The 21,178-nt window shown below is 49.7% G+C and overlaps 1 protein-coding gene across 7 annotated transcripts in view; it reads left to right on the top strand.

Moving 5' to 3' along the window:
• Positions 1–6,468, top strand: part of IFT43 (intraflagellar transport 43) — a 44,796-nt gene extending 38,328 nt beyond the window's left edge. For all 7 annotated transcript variants that reach the window (XM_056346071.1, XM_056346074.1, XM_056346068.1 and 4 more), the window contains 4 exons: positions 3,448–3,520; positions 4,924–4,999; positions 5,348–5,410; positions 6,232–6,468. In XM_056346071.1, coding sequence (XP_056202046.1) covers positions 3,448–3,520; positions 4,924–4,999; positions 5,348–5,410; positions 6,232–6,342 — 323 coding nt within the window. In that variant the 3' untranslated portion in view covers positions 6,343–6,468. The remainder of the gene's footprint in view (positions 1–3,447; positions 3,521–4,923; positions 5,000–5,347; positions 5,411–6,231) is intronic.
• Positions 6,469–21,178: the final 14,710 nt, after the last annotated feature.

Here is a 21,178-nt window from a genome sequence, read left to right as displayed (position 1 = left end):
ACCTGTGAAGGATTTTCCTTTTGCACACAGGCGGCTCCTTAGCGTGTAGGTACACTGTGCAGTCATTTCTAAGGTTTACCTACATGGGCACTAAATTCAGGCATGAGAGCTTGGACAGTGAAGTATGTGTCAAGATTCTGCGCCAGAAACACAAGCTTATGGAAAATGATCTGACACCCCTGCACTGAACAGGAGGGAAAAAATGTGGGTCACAGAGCAAAGCACACAGGGTGTGGGATTGTAATGTAACCTTGTCGTTGGAAAAAGCTGCAGTGTGAGACTGGGAGGATGTGGTCATGTGAACATTTCTGCATGTACTAATGTTATACATAAGTAGTATCACTGCAGGTAACAGGAATATTAAAAGTAGAGCATACGCCTACGCTCTTGCAGGACAATAGCCTGTGTGCTTCTTCCCCCTGCAGCTGACACAGTGCCGTGACTTGGCTGCATTACCAGAGCTTGCTGGAATGAAAAGATGTGAGTCCTAAGAAAAGCAACAAAAACAATTAGGGGGCTGGAGACTGACTGAGGGGAAGGGCCGGGACCTTGGTGATAAAGTGAGAACTGAGGCACTTTGCAAACTGTACAGGGAGAGAAGGGAGAGGGACTGTGGAGAGGTGGCACCATGGGAATTGGCAGAGGGAAGAGGAAGCTGAGTAACAAGTGAAATAAAGACCCAAATAGTTTAGGGCTGATTTGCCACTGGCAGCAGTTAGCCTGGGGAGCAGGTATTTTCTTATAATTTGTGACGTTTTTGTTCTGTCAGTCTCTGACAGTCCTAAAGGGTATTGCTTCTGCCTAGAAATGGACAAATCATCCATGCTTTGCAGTAAGGAAATCATGCACTGGCCTTTGTTGGTGGGGCTGGCAGGAGCCCCCAGAGTGTTTCCAGCTCTTCTGTCTGAAATACTTTCAAAGTGTCTATAAAATATCAGAGCCTTCAATTTCTTCTGGAAAGAATTTATACGTGATTGCCTGGATTTTGCTAATACAGAGTAGAGGTAGCACGTGGCAAGGGGTTTGGGAGTCTCTCCACATAATTCAATGGCAATGAGATAAAATCATCACTGGAGAATCCAGGAGTCTTTGGGAACTTGCAAAATGGAAGGGACATTACTGATCCGAGCCCTAAATTTACAGTTTTTTCTACTGCAAAAAGAGATCAACAAAAGCAAGAGGGAACTGGGAGGAGGAGACCCCAGAAATAGCTGCCAGAACAAGCAGTGAGTGAAGAAATTCAGTTTGATGCAAACACCTTCCACATTTCTGCTGTCAAGAGAGGATAAAGTTATGACCTTCTCCTGCTGCAGGGAATGCTGCTCCACGGGTGAAGGCAGCTCTGTTCCCAGGTAGTTCTTCATTTAGTTGTGTTTGCTGAGCAACATTCATGGTCCCCTGCTGAAAAGGATAAATTAGCTCAGGAGAGTTTAGACTGTTCCTCATTCCCGTGCCCATTTGCCTGGACTTAGGAGGGCACCTCTGCCCCGTGCTTCATTCCTCCCCTTGGACCTGTCTCACCTCTCTGTTCCCTCTTTGGTCTTTGTTGCTTATACACAGGGACTTTCTCCCACATTATCCCTGAGCAGGTTTTACCGTCTGCCTCCGCAGGTCGCACTGTCTGTCCATGGAGATGCTTTTGTCCCCTAATTGCATTTTCCTACAAGTTTTACCAGGAGCCGGGAGCCCCTGCAGGGAAAAGCCAGTGGGACAGCAGCTTCTACTGTGTGTTGTCCCTACAAGCCGAGGGGGCAGAGCTGTGCCCCAGATGCCCAGTGACACGCCAGTGAGGCATTTCTTGCACATGCCTCCGTCTGGGGGCCTGTGGCCTGTTGCTGCATTTTCCCTTTTAAATGTCTTTGGGAAGTTTGCTGTGGTTGGAGAGCGGCTCCGCAGGCACCTGCTCCATGGGCGGCTGGGGAGCTGGGGGCACAGCTCTGCCGAGGCCGGCCAAGCTGTCACTGCCTTCCGCCGCGGCCAGGCTCTCGTGGCAGCCCCGTCCCCTTCAGCCTTCCGCCAGGCAGCCAATTAGCGAGAAATCCCACTGTGTGGCCGGCTCCAAACGGCCACCGCGCCACGGCCTGGGCTGACCCGTGCCCTGGCGCAGCTGGGCGAGGGCTGCCCCTCACCCACGGCCGGCGTGCCCGAGCTGGGGGGGACGCGCTGGGCGTGCGGCGGGCAAGGGCAGCCGAGAGCCGGCCAAGCTCTTGACAGGTGGCAGGACAAGGGGCTTTTCAGGAAGACCCTGCCCTGAGCATCATAGGTAGGAACGTCTCTCCAGCTCCTGAATATTCATCTCAGCCTGGGCTGCAAAACGGGACGAAGCCAGGCCCAGCTGCCAGGCCCAGCCGCCTGCTGCCATCCAGCAGTAGCATGGCCGCGCTGCCGACGGAGCAGCCTTCTCGCTCCAGCAGCAAGGGCGCCAGCTCTGCCCACACACTGTACAAGTGAAACCTCTTCCCAGAGCTGAACTGCCAGCAAATCCGTGGTCTGAGGGCTCGGGGTCTCTGGGGAGCCTTTGTGGCCTTGAGTCTTTAAAGCAGCTCTGTACTCTGCAAGCAGGTATAACCTGTCCTTGCTTTGTGCCTCCAGTTACTTTCCCTTCTCTTCCTCGCTCCTTTTTTGCTCTCTCCATCTCTGTTTACAGTGCTATATCAAATCAAAAAGCATGCAGTGCTGTCAGAGCCTTGCTCCTTTAGCAGGATTCAGTGTACACCCAGTCCTTCCTCCTCTCCTCCATTCTTTTGTCTCTAGCATCCTTTTTAGGTGGAATAGCCATAGTCCTTATGAAGAGAATATGCTGGGAATGACCCAGACATCAGCCATTCCAGGGTCACCCTGGAAATCACAAAAAGCTTTATGACATTACAACTAGGTGCGTCTTCCCTAGTCTTTGTATCAGCCAGACCACCAAGCAATTCCCTCCTCAGCTATCAGGAAGGTCATGGGCTTCTGCACAGCCCGAGACCCCACCAGCAGCTCCTTCAACATGTAGTTTGAAATGGCTTCTCTCAGTTTCTGCCCCACATTTCATTTCAAACAGTCAAGGCAACTGGCAGCTGAGCTGAGCAAATGATAACACGTCTTGTAAGAAGCAAATTCTTGCCAGTCTTAGAATGATTGCAGGTAGGCAGCAGCGTTTAGCGCAGCTGGCTTCTTTCAGCTTCAAGGTTGTGTTGAAGTGCATGGTCCGTGGCCTGTGGGGTCCTTCCCAGCCCAGAGCTGCTCCTCTTGCAAGGTTTCTTTTTGACCCCAAGCTTCAAAGCTTTATTGTCTTGTTCTCATATTAAACAATATTTTTTTAATCATTGCTAAATAACTCTCTTGTGTTTTCCTCTAATAAAAAAACAGGCTGTTTCATATCTGTGAAGCAAGGGAACCTTTTGTCTCTTGTGAGAGGAGCGCACAACACTCTCCACTTACTGCTGCTGCTTTCTTTTGTTGCAGACATTCCCGTGATCCCTGACTTGGAGGAAGTCCAGGAGGAAGATCTGGCCATGCAAGTGGCAGCTCCCCCCAGGTAAGAGAACTGCCAGGTGCTCTTGAGGCTCTCATCAGCAGTGTGAAATGGCTGGTGAAATTAAACTCCATGTTATCTCATGCTCTCTGGATGTCAGCAGCGGTGCCATTCAGCAGGATTTGGTGCTGTGCATTGTGGCAGCAGGGCTCCAAGCTGAACAGTGCAAACTTCGTGTTTCCTGTTACACAGAGAAAGCAATTACTGCGTATTTTCTCTCTCTATAAAACCCCTACATTAGACTAATACATTTGGTGTTGCAAAATCAAACTCTCATAAGTGAGGAACTGCTTGATTTAAGGCTGCCTGTAAAACCGCAGATGCCTCCAGTACACTTGTGTTATCACACACGCTTTCATTATGCATGGTTGTAAGGCTGCTTTGCCCTCCACAGGATATCCAGAAGGATATTCAAGTGCCTAGTTAATTTGCAAAGTACAATCCTGTTGTTTGAAGGTGTTATCAGGGTAGTCTTGGGGTTAGCTTAAGGGAGACCAGCAGGTTTTCAAAAACGAAAGTTTTTGGGGTTTTATCTTAAACGTATCAAGAAAGTCTTCTTTCCTCTGTTGGGCTTATTGACAAGATCACAGACTGGGATTTGTGTTGGCCCTTATCTGGGGAGGTGGGATATTTTACTCCTGACCACAGATGCCTCTCTCACAAGTATGGAGTAGTTATTGTAATTAAATAGCTGTTAACAAAAATTTAAAGTGTCATTTCTTAGTAGATTTAAAATTGCTTTGTTTCTCACCAGTGTTCATTTCTTTATTTCCTCTTTTTTATAATCCCATCTGTACCTCCTGTGTCCATAGTCTCCCTGCAACAGAAAAGACAAGTGATTTTCATGGACAAACACAAAACAGAAATTAAATTAATGTAGGTCTTTTCTATAGTATTGCATCACCTATGAAGGGGAGTGTGGCACAACAGTATTTTACCCACTACACTGTGTTTCTTTTTGAAGGCTACATTTTAAGAAATTGTATTGGATAGCTGTGGCTCGGACATGGAAATCACCAAGTCCCTACTGTTCTGTAGCTTGTACGGTGGGGGCTTAGCTATGGCACTGGGGCTGTTTGAACATTCACTACGTTCCTGTTTTCTTCCTGGCCCTTGTGGCTAGTCTGTGGCTCTTCTCTCTGCCATGCTGGCTTCTCCGAGGGAGTCTGTGGTTGCTCCACATCTTATTTTTACGCACACGCACAACCTGGCACGCAAATTTGTCGGTGCCTGTTCATTTGCTGAATGAGATGTGCTTCTGTCCAGGGACGTCCATCTCAAAGAGTCCACATGGGTGATGTGGACACTCAAGATAGGTGTCACCAGACTACTGTTCATGCCACCCTTCTCCTTAGATGTGCTTCCACGCTTACCCAGGCTTGTATGTTGACCCTTTCTGGTTGCAGTGTGCAGGTGAACCGGGTGCTGACCTACCATGACCTGGACAAAGATCTAATGAAGTATGCTGCCTTTCAAACTCTGGTGAGTAGATATGGCTATGGGGTGACCGATGTGACTCCTTCTCCTTCCAAGCTCCAGTCATCCTCCGCAGGGATACTCAGATGCATAAAATGCATGGCCCTATCATACAAACAATTTGCAACGTGCCTGCTAATCTGTTCCTCTGTGCAGTGTGGCTTTCTTGCTTGTTTGTGTCTGTAAATACTGTGAGTATGGTGTCTGCTGCTCAGATGAGGCTCCTGCTGTTGTCCTGGACAAAGTGTATCTCCTTTATAAGGCAAATGTGCCTATTTCTAGCAAGACCTACCTGGTGAAATGATGGTGTCCACTTTCTCACTGTCTGTAAGACTTGTGACTGTGTGTTCATAGGATGGAGAGATTGACCTGAAGCTTCTCACCAAAGTTTTGGCTCCAGAGCATGAACTACGAGAGGTGAGTCTGTCTTTTGTGGGAACACCAACAAGGCAAAAGTTTCTTATGTGTCTCAGACTGCACTTGGAAAGTAAGCCTTTTGTCAGTGGGGCAGAGGAGAGAGGTGAGGAGGTAGTTTGTCCAAGCTGATGGAGGTTTGACTTCCCCAGCAGATTATTTTAAAGATTTGTAGGGCTTTCTCTGTGTGGTGTTACGGCATCACTATGATTGGCCCCCTTCAGCATGAAAGAGCTAGTAAGGAAAATGTGAAGGATCTAGCGCTGTCACAGATCCCTGCAGAAACAGTGCTCTGTTACGTATTAGCTTTTGGTAGCCACCATGAGCTCCAGGTGGTTCTACAGGATGGTACAGAGGGACAAAGACAGAAAGCATTTGGGGTTTGGGCAGGGGCATGTTTTAAAGCAGGACAGAACAGTCTCAATACAACTGGGCAGGCAAGAGGTCAGGACTTGCAGCAAAGGATTTCTGCAGCTCAGAACTGCAGATGCTTCAGCAGAAGTGAAGAAAGGTGGAATGTTTTTATGGCTCCTCTGTACACCATGCTTGGGAGTATCTAAGATTAACAGGTATCAAAAACTGTGTCCTTTATGGAATTTTGGAACATGAATAATTCTGTCAACATCTTGAAATTGTAGCAGGGATTCACATTTCATTCTGGCTAGGATTCCTGTCCTAGCCAACTGGATGTGGGGCTTCCCTGGCTGGGGAAGTTGCGATTTAATTTCTGTCTTTGCTGTTCATCTTGAATATTTGGCATCATTCAGAGACCTTTGGGTGTCACCAGTAATGTTTCAGCATGTTTGTCTTTTTCCTCTTGGTAGGATGATGTCAGCTGGGATTGGGACCATCTCTTCACAGAGGTGTCCTCAGAACTAGTGACTGAGTGGGACCTGGGACAATCTGAGAGAGAGGAGCACCTCAGTCTGCACTAGAGCACTGGCACACCAGACATCTTATACATGCATCCCCTGTAAATAGTTTAGCACTTTGCTGTTTGCTTGTTTGTATTTGAGAATTTTTTTAGACATGAAAATAAATAGGACCTTGCTTCATAGGAAGAGTGACTCTGGAGAAGTTTTTGGTATTTTGTAATAATAATTGTTTTCTCAAAAGAGATTAAGAATTCTAAACACAATAAAGTATTTACTTACGAATAGTCACTTCCACCTCACTAGCATCTTTACAGATAACTGCAATGGTTGATCTTTCCTTTGCCAAAATGCAGCCTTTCTGGAGTGAACTGTCTTACAATGGAGTGTGGTTTTCAGCGATGGCTATCAGAGAAGCTTATGCTGCTACAATTTGTTTGCCTAGGACATCAAGATATTACCTACATTGCCCTCGCAACAGATGCCGTGAGTCGTCAGGATATCCATTTTACATTTCATCCAGCAGCCTCCAGCCACCCCCTGCTAGTTTAACCTCTCTCCTGGAACATTACCTCTGTATTGACTCAGAGGAAGCAGCATCACCTATTAAACTGCCAACACCACTTCTTACAGCATCTCTTTTCTCCCTTGAGGTTTCCCAGCTAAGTTTTGACCAGGCCTAACCTCGCTTAGCTTTTGCAATCAGATGAGATCACAGCCTGAATGGAGATAGCTTCAGGCAATAGGTAGTTTGCAAAGAAAATACTGTTTATTCCACGTGTGTCAAAGAGTGGAGCCTGCTGCTCTGAAACAAGGTAACTCCCTGGTGGGTGTCTCCTTGGAACCAAGTAACCCACTGTTATTGTCATCTAAAGAAAAACCCATTTAGCTGTTAATGCCTTATCCCCATAGAACCGTGGTCATTATTGGCAGGAAACAGTAGCATTACTTCTAAACCAATGTCCTTCAAAGCCTTGTCCCCGTGAAGAATCTTGCTGTATACTTCTGGGGGGCAGTGCAGGTGCTGCAAGGAAAGCTTGCTGTGCTGCTTTTCTTGACTTGTTTGGGCGGTCTAATAGAGCACTGCATTCCCGCTCTTGTACTGACAGCAGGACAGGTCAAATAACTCTGTGTGAATTCGGTACTTTGCAAAATATCAGATTAGAATTGATATGCCAAAAAATTCTGCCAACGAGAGATAAGCAATTGGGTTCCTGTCTGGGGGCATCAAAATAAGGGGAGGCTCATCTGTCTCAAGGAGACGCTATGTTTTTTATGACCAAGAAATCTCCCCTATAACTAGGAAACTAGGCGAGACGAGCTTGGGAGGCAACGTGTGTGGGATAATCCTCAAGTCTTTCTCCAAGCAGAGAAACTTGTTTTGGTATGAACAGAAACTTCCCAGATGAGCTAGCATCTATTTTTCTGTGATACCCATGGTTCTTGGCCAAAGAGAATTTAGAAAGTTTCCTGCATTCCAGGGAAAAAAATTAAATTCAGCAAACTAAAATAATGTAGTAAGTCGGACAAACCCAACATGCCAGTCTGAGAGGGAAAAACCAGGGGCCTTTTGCTACCCCTTCTGGCTCGGGGCCCTGGGCAGGGATGCTCTGGAGTGGGAGGGGTGTGTGCCAGGCCTGAGCCCAGCAAACACCCAGGCAGAGTTTGAGAGTAGGGCTTGAAAAAAATCACAACCTCATCTACTTTAAGGCAGGAAGAGGTGGCTTTGATCCTTTAGTCTGACCTGCTGTAATACAGGCCATGGCAGAGCACAGTGAGATGTGGCTGTGCTTTGCCTGTCTTTTAGAAAGGCAGACAGTATAGTTGAAGTCTTCCCTGGTTAGTTTTTTTAATAGGTAATTGACCTTATGGTTCGAAATCAGCTTTATTTCTAGAATCAGTTTTGGAATTTCATCTTCTGTTCCCTGAGCCTCCTTATGCTTTCACCTTCCCAGTTAAGCCACGCTGTCAGATATTTTCTCCTTGCTTCAGTATTTATGTGCACTGTGATCAAGTTGTCTCTTTAATTTCCTTCAATAAACTTAATAGACTGAGACTTGTTTCCATGTCTTTCCAATTCCTTCCCCAGCTGGAGGAGGGGAGGCGAGTGCCTGGCTGCTGGCCTTCCTCCAGCAAGCTGTTCCCACCCACCTTCCTTCCACAGTTGTCTTTTGGTTGCAGTGCTGGGAAGGTGACTGAGACCTGTTCCTTCAACTCTCTCAAGTCCTGATGCTTTCAGAGGAGAACCTGCTCCTGTTACTCTCCTTGCTAACAGAAATAATGAGGTGCTTTTGCATGCCCAGGCCAGCTCGTGGTGATGCACCAGCGTGTATTGGCTGTGACAGAACTGCCTCAGGAACCCGCATTTCTGAGAAGTCTCGTGGAAAGGGCATGCAAAGGAAGAAATGGCAGGTGTACATTTTTTCTTGTAGCCTGCGAAGGTGTAGCTCTGCTTGATCCTCAGGTGAGGTGAGAAGTGAGAGCCGTTTTCAGAACAGTGCACCCGGTTCCTAGGAACTCGGGTCAGCCCTGCAGGCTGCGCCTAGCCAAGGAATAGAGCAGTAATCCCTTGTCCACCTCCACAGACCTGTGTCACAGAGGGGTACAGCAAGGTGCAGTGGTGTGCCCGGGGCCACACAACGAACCTGTGGCAGAATCGGGCTGAGAAACAAAGAACCTCAAGTTCCCAATTCAAACATGGTTTTCATATACATAGTGTTTCCCATCTTCAATTCAAAGACAGCGATTCTGCGCAGGGAGTCTTGCGTCCTGCTTACTCTTTGTTCTGCTCTGTTCATGCATTGCTGAGGGAGAGCTGCAAACCCATCGACGTGTGTGCTGTCAACAGCGTGTTTAGCTCAGTGAGCTGATCGGGGGCGTCTGCCCATGGACTCGCTGGGATTCTGGAACGAGTGTCAATATCTACCCGCAGATAGCCTCTTGCAGGCTCAGAGCTCAATAGACTACCCGGGCAAATGGCAAGCCTCATCACAGATGAAGCAGAAGAAGTGCACGAAGGAAAAATTAATTCTAGGTCCTATCGGTTTTAGGAATCTCTGGGTTTGCTTAGGATAATAGATACAATATAGACTTTCTTGGTGGAGGTGCCTTACTAGAGTGCAGTTTGTCAGTGGTGGTGGGATGTTGGGGCTGAGGCAGGATATGCAGCACTGGGAAAAAATGTAGAAAATAAAAGCTGAAGAAAAGCCAGACCCAGCAACTTTCCATTAAAAAGCCTCTTAAAGGGACTCTGGCTGGCTGTTTTATTAAGTGTGACAAAGTGATGGGAGGTGGCGGGGAGCTCCTATGTTAATAAGTTGGAAAGGCACCACTGTGCCTCTCGCTGAAGCATCTCAGGGAAAGTGGAATTAATTCATGGCATATGCTCTCAGCATCTGCCGCGGTGACCCGGAGTGGCGGGAGCGCAGCGCCAGGCAGCGCAAGCCAGAGCCCGTATTCCCTGCTCCCCCCTCGGGCCCTGCTCACCGCCTGCCCGTGGCTGAGCGCTGGGGCATCGCGGCCGCGCCGGTGGCCTGGGTGGCATGTCACAGCCCGTGGCCAGAATCTTCCTCCCTCTGATGGAGGAGACGTGCTTTAGACTCGGGAGGGAGAAGGGGATGTTTGGACAGAGGAGGCCAGTGCAAATGGAAGCTAATCCAGGTGGTCCCAGTCAGCCTTAATTCCTCCCACAGGTTTCCCTGACCAAGTACTCCCTAGTCCAGCCATCTGACTGCTTCTGGGGCTTGCTGGGAGGCTCTGGCTCCCCAGTCTCCCTCTGCCTTCCTTCCCACTGCATCTCTGCAGATGATTTGGTCCTTTCCTTTACAGAGAGGACAGAGGATATATTTGCTGTTCGGTGAGATTTCACTCTCTGTTTAATGGCTCTCAGGAAGTAACGTTCCACACCTTATTTCCCCTCAACCGACCCGTACCACGGCCAGGAGTTGTATCCAGCTAGTGCAGGTGGGTGCACCGTGTTGTTTCTAGGCTGCAGCGATGTTTGCCTGTGCTTCATGCTCTGCGTGTGAGCTTTCCCTTGGGAAAGGGCACCCAGAGGCAACTCTCTGCTGATTGCTCTTTCTTCAGCCACATTCTTCCACCTTTTTGGACACCTGCTGGGGATATGGGACACTTTCCTGGCCTGGACAGTTGACAGAGCCAGGAGAAACCAGAGCAGTGGGTGATCCCCAGCCAGGGCAGGGATCCCTGCCACTGTTTCTGTGCTCTCCCAGCCACTGCTACACCACCTCAGCAGTTTCTCCTGCTTGCGCTGCCTTTCATCCCAGTCCTGGGCTGTGCTGGCACTGCGCAGTGCTGAGTGAGGGCCGAGACAGGGTCCCAGCTGTGGGGCACCACAAAGGATCCACGATCAGCTGCCCTGGTGAGACCATTCCTCCCAGAGCCATGCTTTATCTAGGGGAATGGCGCGCACTCCTTGCGGCTACAGCCTGGGAAGCATCCCAATTGATTCAGTCATGAGTGCTGCACGGTGTGGATGTCCAGAGCTCTTGAGCCCATTAGTCTCTCTGCTGTGGTCCCTAGGGAGATGAAACATTTCCTCCTAGTGCCCCTCTGCCTGAGTCTGCCCCAGCAGGCTGCTCTGCGCAGACCTTGCTGGGGCCAGAGCAGCTCCAGGCCATGGGCCCTCTTATCGGGCTCCATCTCCTGTCACTTTCAGGACCACTTCATTATCCTTTTATTAGCCCTCTTCTCCTGCTTATCGTTATTAATAATCACGCTGGATCGGCTGGAGTGTTGACAGCTGCCCCTTGTCTATTCTTTCTGTCTATTTTAATCCTGCCTGCTTATCTGGAATAAACCTGATCCTTTTTCTTTTAATTAAAGAATTTGGTAAGCCAGCCCCTCCTCCATGCGGAGATAGGACTGATCACACCAGTGATATGCAGAGAGCAGGAAAAGGGGCAGATTACTGGGTGACAGTGTTTTCCACAGCCCGAAGATATGGGATGTCAGAGTAGAGGCTGGATGAGATTAAGGCGCGTGTATGTGGAGAAGCACAGCACTGGGGTGCTGTGAGGTGCTCATCTTGGGGTCTCTGTGTCTGACCCCGTGTATTACAGGGCTGTGCACAAGGCACCAGCACAAGACAGGCAGGGGAGGTCTGCTCACCCCTCTCTGCTTAGCATGGGTGGCAACAGCAGTGCCAGGCTCGGAGCCTGTGCCAGTGGCACTGCCAGCGCTGCTGGGATCACTGTAGCTCCTACAGGGGCTAAAGGAGTTTGCTTCTCAGCACTTTATAACGTTGCCAGGAGATGCAGGCACTGGGCTTCACAGTGATGCTCCTGCTTTGTGCTCCCACAGGCATTGCTTCCTGGGGCCACAGATCTCATTCTAGTCTCTTAAAAATGCCTCGCTGGGCAGTTCGCTTGAGCTGAAATATTTGTGTTGTCTGAAGGGACAGGTCACTCGAGGAAGGGCTGTGCAAATAGGCTGGGGGAAAATTGTTGTGCTAATTCACACTTTTATGAACCCATAAACTCAAATCTGCATTCATTGCAATCTGTGAAGTGACTGGAGTGTGGGCTGAAATGCTTAGAAAGTGTTAATCAGGGGTCCGTAACAAAGCAAAACGCTCTGAAGTGCAGCAGCAGGAGCTTGGCTGTAAGCAGCAGGAGTATTCAACCTTAGCACTGAAAATGCATATTCTTCGGTTCCCAAACGGTTCATTTCAGATGCACAAGTTGCAGTGTTGACTGAATGCGTATGTACCCTCTGCTACAGAATATGGCAACTGGCTCAGATTTGTAGGGCTGTTTCACCCCTGAGAGGCTGCGGGCCCAGGAAGGGTATAGGGCACAACTTCCTGATGCTCAAGTGGGAGCGTAGCTCTGAAATCCTGTCAAGCAGAGCTGTGCTGGCTTCTGTCCCTGTGCTTCTGTTGCTTTTGAGCATTTCAGCTGACTGGGATGAACGTTAACCTCAGTTCAGATGTTGGTGAGGGAGCTGCAGCAATACAAACCCATGTGCGTGGTTTAGCGGATCTTTTAAAAACATGTGATTCTGTAACAACAACAGGCAAGAATTGTGTGTGGCGACATTCATGCTGTTGCTTCCATGTGAAATGTCCTGCTGCTCACGGGAGGTCTTTTCATCATTACTTAATGTTGAACAAAATGTTTGAAAGATGGGAAAGATGGGTTCACTTGCCTGAACTGACACACTAATAGCTGGTCTGAGCTTTTCTTATCTGACCGTGCTCCTTCAGCAGAAATCACTCCCCCCTTCATGTCCAAGTAAGGAAAATTCTCAGAATGGTTTTTGGCCCTGAAATGATGAGGGACACCGGTTTTGGTATAGTGCGATGTTTTGCATCAGCTAAAAAAGATGGGCTTGCAGCCTGTGTGATTGGCTGAAGCCTTGCTTCGATCGTTACCTTGATCAGCAGAACCACCCGCAATGCCAGAACAGTGGCTTGGGAAACCGTCAAAGAATTTGGTCCAAGTGAAGCAACCTTCTCAGTGCTTCAAGCTCCACAGCCAAACTGGAGTTAAGTTGTGGCTCCCCATGGTCTGCAGGGTTAAGCCAGTACAGATGGCTGTGCGGCTTGGTGAATAAACCTGATAAATAAATGGGTGATAATAGTTCAGGCGGTTGTGGCTCTACCCGAGCTCACTCAAAGCTGGTCCAGATTGCAAACTCCATCCAACCCAGAGGGATGAGAAGCAGCCTGGATTGGCCCAGCTGAGTGCTGTGACTCCTCTTCTTCAGGGATCTTCTAAAAGGTTCTTTTAAAACCATCTCTGCTATTGCCCCTCTGTTTTGCTCTATGCCCTATAGAGATACTCTCACTCACTTCCATGGCTTTCAAACCCATGCTGCTGAGGACTTCAGACCCTCTCTGTGCCTGTGTGAAGGGGGCTGGATCCTCTTCATTTCGTACACAGGGACCAGAGTCATGGGCCAATAACGCAAGTTCTCCAGGGTCCTATGGTGAGACTGTGACACAGCTAGGAACCAAATCCAACCCCTCCAAGCATCCATGCAGTGCCACAGCCACATGACTTCACTAACTAACTGAAATGTTGCACAAGGTCAGTGTAGGTGCTTATTTTGTTTTTTCAACGAGAACCTGTTTTCAGGCTATAGAGCTCCTTCCAGATTTTCAAAAACACAAAGTTAAAACTTCATAGTCACTGTACAAAACACCTTCCCCAGGAACAGCACAGCACACTGCCCACCTGGTAGTGCCCCTGCTGAGATAGGAAACTGTAATCATCTGCAAAAACAGCTTCCTACCACAAGGCTGCTCCCCTCATCCCAGAAATAGGATGAAAGGAAAGGGATGAATTGTGAATATGCCTAACTATTTTCCAGTGCAAACTCTGGAATTCTAAAGCCAATAGGGCTCTTCAGCCTGCTGATATTTCTCTCTGCAGAGTCCCCAAAACCAAGATGTTCTGCTGAGCTCAGTAGAAGAGGCCTATAAAGTAGGGATGGGAAGTCTTCTCCATGCTGGGAGATGCACAGGCCATTCAGAAAGGCTTGCTTTGGTAAGTCACACAGTACCACATCGCCTTAAGATTACCCAAGCAAATGTGGGTTGGGTTTTTTTCTCTTTTTTTAAGTTGCATGATGGCCAAGAGCCTTTAATGAAGTTTGTCTGTCCCTGTCCATCCCAGGGCCTGTAGGTTTTTGTCACCTAGGGTACCCCAGCCCCAACACAGTTCTTAATTGAGTGGGACTGGTTGTGGTACAGTCTGTGACAGCTTCTTGACATAAGTCAGGCACCGAGAGAGCTCTGTAAGGCCCATGACTTGCATGGCATGCAATTGAGTATGACCAGTTTGGAGAATAATGTTCAGTAGAGGCGATGTCACATTAGGCAAACAGACCTGGAATACGTGTGAGGGGCTAAAATGTCCATCCTTAACTTCTCAGATACAGGTTTTTTTGCTTACAAAAAGCAGTTATATACCTGGGTCATACTGGATACACACCTTCCCTTGGCTGGAGGTGTCTCTGTGCCATATAGCACGTACCTGTATCTCACCAGCTGAGTGGGGTCTGCCCTGTTGGGCCCAGGGATCTGTTTGTCTGTCTGTACAACGTGCACACGCACCAGTGATGGCTGAGGTTGGAAGTATTTATGGCAATTAAAATGTTTTGCCTGGAAGCTGTTTTGGGGCTTTTTTGAAGTGAGGATTTTCAGACTTCAAGGTGTTAACAGCCCCTCTAAACGGTTTTGTTTTTTAATTGCAGCAAATGACTGTGGAGCCATTAAACATTCGCCTCTCTGCAGTTGTTTCTAAGCCCTTTCAGTCCTTCTTCTATTTATTCTGTTTAATTCAGTCAGGTAGCTTCGGGGCAGTGAAGATCAATACTTTACTTTGATAGAAAAGAGTCAGGTTTGAAACATAGAGATAAAACTGACACATTTTGTATAAATTTAATTAAAAATGCACCTTTAGTGGCTTGTTGCAAGCACAAAGCCAACCCTCCATCTAGCTATCTCTCTGTCTCACTCTCTGTCTTTCTCTTCCCTTTCTTGTTCCTAACAGGAAGATCTCTGAATCCGCCTCACCAACAAAGCACCTCGTTTTATGATTTTTGTCTTGAAAGTTTAGCACTGAGGGAGCAGGATGGAAGGGATGTGAAATTCTAAACAGACCTTCTGCTCTCTCCCTGGTCCCACTCCTTTTGGTGGTGGTGGCTGGGGGGACAGGGAAGGAGCCAGCTCCCTGGTGGGGGAAGGAGGGGGATGAGTCAAAATGATATATTTTTTTTTTAAACCCAGCAGATTGGACACCCTGGGGCACTTTCCATTTGGATCTGTAGCTTTCCTCCACTCCCACCCCCCTCTTCTTGCTTTGTTAAACCGAGAATTATTTTTCTGACTACATGTGCATCCCCGATCCCACTAGGATAGTGCTGGCCACAAGGCAGTGTCTTTATTCTCTTTTTCTTTTTCCTCCCCTGCTCCCCCCCGCCCCCCCCCCCCCCCCCCCCCCCGCCTCATTTCTTCCCTCTCCCTCTTTCCCTAACCCTGATGCCAGTGGGGACATTTGTCTTGTGTTTTATAATCTGGCCCCTTCACCCCCTTCCCCTGCATGTCTCTCTCTCTCTCTTTCTCAATCCTGTTTGGCTCAGTTCATTTTTCACTTGAGTGCCTTTCCTCCCAGACTCCCCTCCGCTCCGGCCTCCCTCTGCTCAACACCAATAAAACACGCACAACACAGGTAGAACAAGGTGCCAGGGCTCAGCGTGACAAACGGCTCACACACCACTCAATAACCACGGCTGTAAATCGCCCCCTCCTCACCCTCCGCCGGCTGCCGGGGCTGGTGGCTCTGCCGGACCACGCAAGCCATGCCGCCCCGCCACCGGATGGAATGGGGAAGACCAGCGGGAGTTGGGACATCAGCCACCGCTGGGGCAGGGACCTTTCCAGTGCTGTCACTTGGGGTTGTGAAGTGTAGTGTCCCTGTGTCACTCTCCAGTGGGGCCACGCAGCCCCAGGGGTCCCCGGGACTTGTTGGAAAATGGGGGTTGTGCAGCAAAGGGGTGCGGAACACTTTGCTGACCAACAAACCACCTATTTAAGTCATATTTTGTGGCTGGCAGTCTCAAGACTCATTCTGTCCATTCAAGCTCTGGGAGGGTTTTAAAGGGGAAGGATGACCGTGTCTTCCCAAAGGTTCCTCTACAGATCTGGGCTGGAGCTCTGGCCAGGCACTGTGTCACCTCTGAGAGCCAGAGCCTCCATGGCTGGTGTTCCCCGTGCCCGCACCAACCCGTCTGAAGCACATGAGTCCCCTACCCCTGCTGCCGAGACCCAGCACGGCCTTCCCTGGCATGCAGCATCTCTGCCAGCCGAGCGGGCTTGGCATGGCCAGGGCTGCTGCAACTGGGCGCTCGCACTGCACGTGCGCTGCAATGCTCACGTGGGCTTGGTGCTGTGCACTTGTGCTCGAACAAACGTACGGGAGAAAGGAATAAACCACCGCCTGAGAAAAATAAACCACACATTGAGGAACAGGCAAGAGGAAAAAGAACAAACTGGGTAACAAAATAAATGGGAACCAGACCCCTCCCCAGCCAGCAGCACCTGCCATCAACTTCTGCCTGGGTCAGTGGAAACTCCTTTGAGAGCAGCGGCATTAAAGAGCACGTGGAAAATGGTTGGTATCTTATGGATGGTGTGGGGAAAAAGCAGCGAGGGGGGACAAAGCAGGTGTCATTGGTGGAGGCTGGACAGAAAGAAAGGAGAGGGTCTAGAAGATGAGAATAAGCTCGAGGCTCATGCGCAAGCAAGATGAGCTTGTGGAGGAGGCTGAAGGACAAAGAGGCACAGCCACGTATACTGAAGAAACAGCAGCAAATGCTAACCTGGATGATGGGGTGAAAGAGAGGTGGTGTCTGTCTCCCCGGCCGTGTGCCTGGGTGCCCCTGGGAATGTGTGTGTGGCTGTCGGTGGGTCAGCATGCAGGCGGTGCCCCAGCTCGAGGCAGAGCAGGGCTCTCGGATACAGCCGCAGGGAGTGATGTGCAGCCGCTGCATGGAAATGTAGTCTTTGAATTCCATTGTGTTTGACTTTAGCTGTCAAAACGGCAGTTGCTGTGAATTCTGCTTGAGAACCAGAAGATGCTGTGCGGGTAGAGCTGCTGGTTTTGCAACAAGATGCAAAGATGGGTCCGTGCCCCATGGATTTCAGGTGTCAACCCCTCTTGTCTTAGGTAATTGTCAACTCCAGCAGACGTGTGTGTCTCCTGTTGCTGGTTTCATTTGGTTCTGGGATTTCTCATCACCCCTCCTTGTGTTAATTTGGGCTGGTAATATATATAGCATTTCCTGCCCTCCTACTTGCACGAGGCTGTGTTTCAGCTGCAAGTGAAGACTGCGTGTTTTGTAAATTGTTAACTAACGCTTTAGCTTGCCAGTGTAAAAGCAAAACACTCATCTTTGTGCCGCCCTGTGCCCCGGCCCGTACCAGTGTCTCTACTCTGCGGTTCAGGCTGCTCGGCTTTGTAGAAGCAGAGTTTCCACGCTAAGCTAAGGCACGGTGGGGTTAACGCTGTCAGTCTGTCTGCATAATATCAGCTGGAGCATCATCCTGAGTGATTCTGGGAGGTGAGTGCTGAGGGCTGGTTTCTCAGGGACTGTACGGGGAAGGAGCGCGTGCGGCGTATGGTGCACTTGGGCAGACAGACAACTCACGCATCTTCTGCCTTTAATCACGGCAAATGAAAGTTTCTAAACAGGCAGAAGATGCCAGGCTTTTGTGTTCTGCCACCAGAGCTGCCTCTCAGTGCCGGTAATTGCAGACAGAAGCCGCTTTGTGTTAAAATGGCATCGGTAATTGAAACGGAATTCAGAATCAAGACCCTGCAGGCACCGCTCGGTGGAAGAAGAAATAAAGATCGTTTGGGTCACATCTTTTGTAATTTGCGTTTAATAATTGTACCAGGCAGTACATACAAAGGGAGAGGAGACACGAGAGGCAGCCCGCTCCCCCTCCTCGTGCGCTCTGCCTCGCAGGCTCCCTGCGGAGCGGGGGGAGCCTGGTGGGAGCCCCCCGCACCCTGCTCGGCTGGGCTGGGGTGGTGGGAGCGCTGCTGGCTCCCTGGCACCAGCCGCTCTGGGATGCTTGTGGGGCCGAGCCAGTGCTGCTCGCCGGCAGCCAGGAGGAGAGAACGGCTCCCTGGGTCCGTGTTAAACTGAATGCTTGAGTTGTGGGTTTATGGTTAGGCTGAGGATTTACGGGCCCAGGTGCTGGCTCTTGCTCGGTGGGTCTGGCTTAGCCCTGAGCATCGGAGGGCACTCCACTGCTTTGCAGTTTCTGAGTTTCTCTTTGAAACGGGCTCCCTTTGGTATCCTTCGATGTGCTTCTGCAGTTATGCCTGTACAAGCACACTCAAGCAAACTCTAGCTGCGGGGCATGGCTTATGCTGAAATGTCCCAGCCTTTCCCACTGCAGCACAACCAGGTCTCTGTCCCGCTTACGGGGAGCAGTGTGTTGCCTGTGAGGGCACCAGCTGTGGGGACCCACGCCCCACCAGAAGCCTGCCCTTGTTCAAAGAGTGCCAGTGCTAGAGCCTGTGTCCTGGTAAATTCACTAGTGTAGACGCAGCTGTGTGATTTCCTTCTTGCTCCATTCCGTGGGTGACTTCTGATGTCAGGATATCAGAGTTACCAGGGAAAAGCCATGTAGTAACAAATATGGTGTTGGGAGATGCTCAGGAGAGGGCTGCAGTACAAGGCAAAACGATCCTACCAAAGACTGAGGAAAATGGGTGCACACAGTGTAAGTAACTTCTGCTCTTTTTGGCTTCATACTGTGCTTAGTTAATGCTTGTTTGGCCCTAGAAGAAGTGGGTTACAGTCTCTCTTTCACATTAAAGCCTCAGTGATGCTCGCCCTGTTCCCATACTGCTCCCAGTCTGCCTGTCGGAAGCAGGGCAGTGGGTTGGATGGCCCTTGGGACTAACCCAGTGCAGCCTGTTTACCTTGTGCTCCTGTCAGCCTGTCGTGGCGTGCTTCTGCTGTGCTTGCCATGGAGGTTGGGTCAAAGGTCCCGTAGAGGCTACAGCAGGTTGGTGATGAAGATATCTCTCAAACTGTCCAGGGACATTCAGCTGGTCTTCTAGTTCCCAAAGCATGCACTGCCAAGTCTCCGCTCTGAAGAGTGCACCAGCCAGTGCAGGACTGCCTCGCTCCCCTTGGCCCAAGCCCCTGATCCTGAAGGAGCTAGGCCTGTCAGGTACCTCCCCCATAATCTCAAAGATGACCAAGACCTATGACATAACATCTAGCGTACATGAAACAAGAAGATCTGGTTCAATGATCATATAGTCTGCGGACCTGCCCTGTGATTTCCCTTAGCTTTGCTTCTGTTGAGCCTTACCATAGTGCAGAAATAACCCAAATTTCTTCTTCAGTAAAAAACCCAAATGCCAACACCACTTTTATTTCTCGTGCTGAACCCAAACACATCAAGCACACACCTAAGCAATGGCAGTATCTATTCACATATTGCACTTTGGTCTTTCTAAAACCTAGTGAGAGCCCAGGAGCCACTCTAAATCCAGATGAGATGGACGGGGATGTGAGCAGGACCAGTCCATTCCATCCTTGAACAGTAGGTGTCTTTACACCAGACTTCAAGTACATTTTGGGGAACAAGCTCAGCCCTGGTTGCCTTCATCGCTGTCCTTTTAACCTCAGTGGGAAGGAGCACGTGGTGCTACCTGGGTTTCTTTCACACTGTGTACATTTACTCTACCATTAGGCTTGGCTCAGGGACAGGCTTCTTTGTCATCTGCGGCCAGGACACAAAGGAGACACCTCCAGTGTCCAGCAGCTCCCCATGCTGTGTATCGATGTTGTAACCTCCCAGTTTCCCTTGCACACACACTCTGCGTTTCTTCCTTAAGCTGCTCCTGGCAGCTCCCCATTTCACAGTTCTTGCCTATGGCCAGGAAGAACATCATCTGTCAGCTACATCTGGAGCTGCCATCCTACCTTCTCCCAGGGAGCCCAAGGGGTCCTTAGCAGAGGGCCAGAGCTGCAGTTGTGACAGGAGAGATTTAGGTTGGGGAGAGGTACCTTTGCTTCTTCTAGTTTTAATTGCTATTACAAGGGAGAACCTTGTTAAATTTTAAGAGCTGATATACTGCTTTGTCTTCAGCCTGGAGAAGGCAGTGATATGTGGCTTGGCGCCCTCCTGCTCAGATGTTACCAGTAAATACCCAGACACCTGAAGTCAGATGAGGGAGAGCACCTGAAAGAGGTAAATAAAAGGAGTTTCTCAACTTTGTGGAGAGAGTGTCCAAGCCCTGTATAATTACACGCAGACAGCCAACTTTTCCTTTCTGCCTGAGAAACTGAGGATGCATTAGCCTTTGGGTGCAGCAGCAGAGCTGCTGAGGAGGTCCGTAACTGGCTGAGGAGGTCCGTCAGAGGCACTATGGATGTGTTGTCCTTCTAAGCCTTCCTCTCACTTTACACATGGCAAGGACCTAGCAGGCATCATCAGGTTAATCCTGTTCCTTGCCAGAACTTCAGGAAATGACTGTCAGAGGCTGTGCCCTGCACAGGTACTCAGGTGAGCTGGGCTGCTGCATACGCCAGGCTTTCTGGCTGGGCATGGACGTCCTACAGCAGTTATCAGTCCTGGTGGGGTGCTGTGGCAGCGCTCCTCTGCTCTCTTCTTGGTTCAGTCCCAGATCCCTCCCCAGCTTCAGCATCTCCACCCTCTTCCTCCATGGAGACCTAGAGATCTTAGGTGGACAGTCATGTGTTAGGTGATGGAGAGAAGAGAGATCTCTTTTAGAAGAATTTAAATGAGCCCTCCTGGCCTTGTCTTGCTTTAGTAACTCTCCTGGGGGGCTGTTTCTGTGGGCCTGCTGTTTGGCCCTCTGACAGCTGTGTCTCCTTTATGCTGTGCTATTAGACCCCCTTTCGCATGCTGCAGGTGATGTCATTAGGAGGAGAATGCCATAAAACTATCAGTAACATCCTCCCCTGATCTGTACATCTCTCTCAAACACTCCTTCTGCCACCATCCATTCTCACACAGCGATTTCGTTTGCACTTCCCACACACTCGCCTGGGACCCCCGTACACCCGCACCTACACAGGCAGACACAGATGCACTGCACTCATGCTTGCCGTTCCCCGTCTTTCTTGCCCTCCTCCCATCTGTTTGTTGAATAATTCCTGCCTAAGTAACTTTCTCTGTGCAGCCCCCAGGCCGGGGCACAGGGACTTGCCCCCTCCTCCCCCCTGGCTGTCCAGGGGGCTTTTGAACATGTGTTTCTGGGAGGCAGACACCAGCTGGCTGGGCGACATTTGCATAGTCAGCTAAAAGCCCCTGAGCTGAGCTGGGGACGTCTGGAGGAGCCCATGGCAGGATGGAGGGAAGAGGGAAGCTCTGGTCAGC

Source organism: Falco biarmicus, chromosome 7, assembly GCF_023638135.1.
Source record: "Falco biarmicus isolate bFalBia1 chromosome 7, bFalBia1.pri, whole genome shotgun sequence".
Taxonomy (NCBI): domain Eukaryota; kingdom Metazoa; phylum Chordata; class Aves; order Falconiformes; family Falconidae; genus Falco; species Falco biarmicus.
The sequence above is the reverse complement of the archived record's forward strand: the minus strand, read 5'-3'. Positions and strand labels throughout refer to the sequence as shown.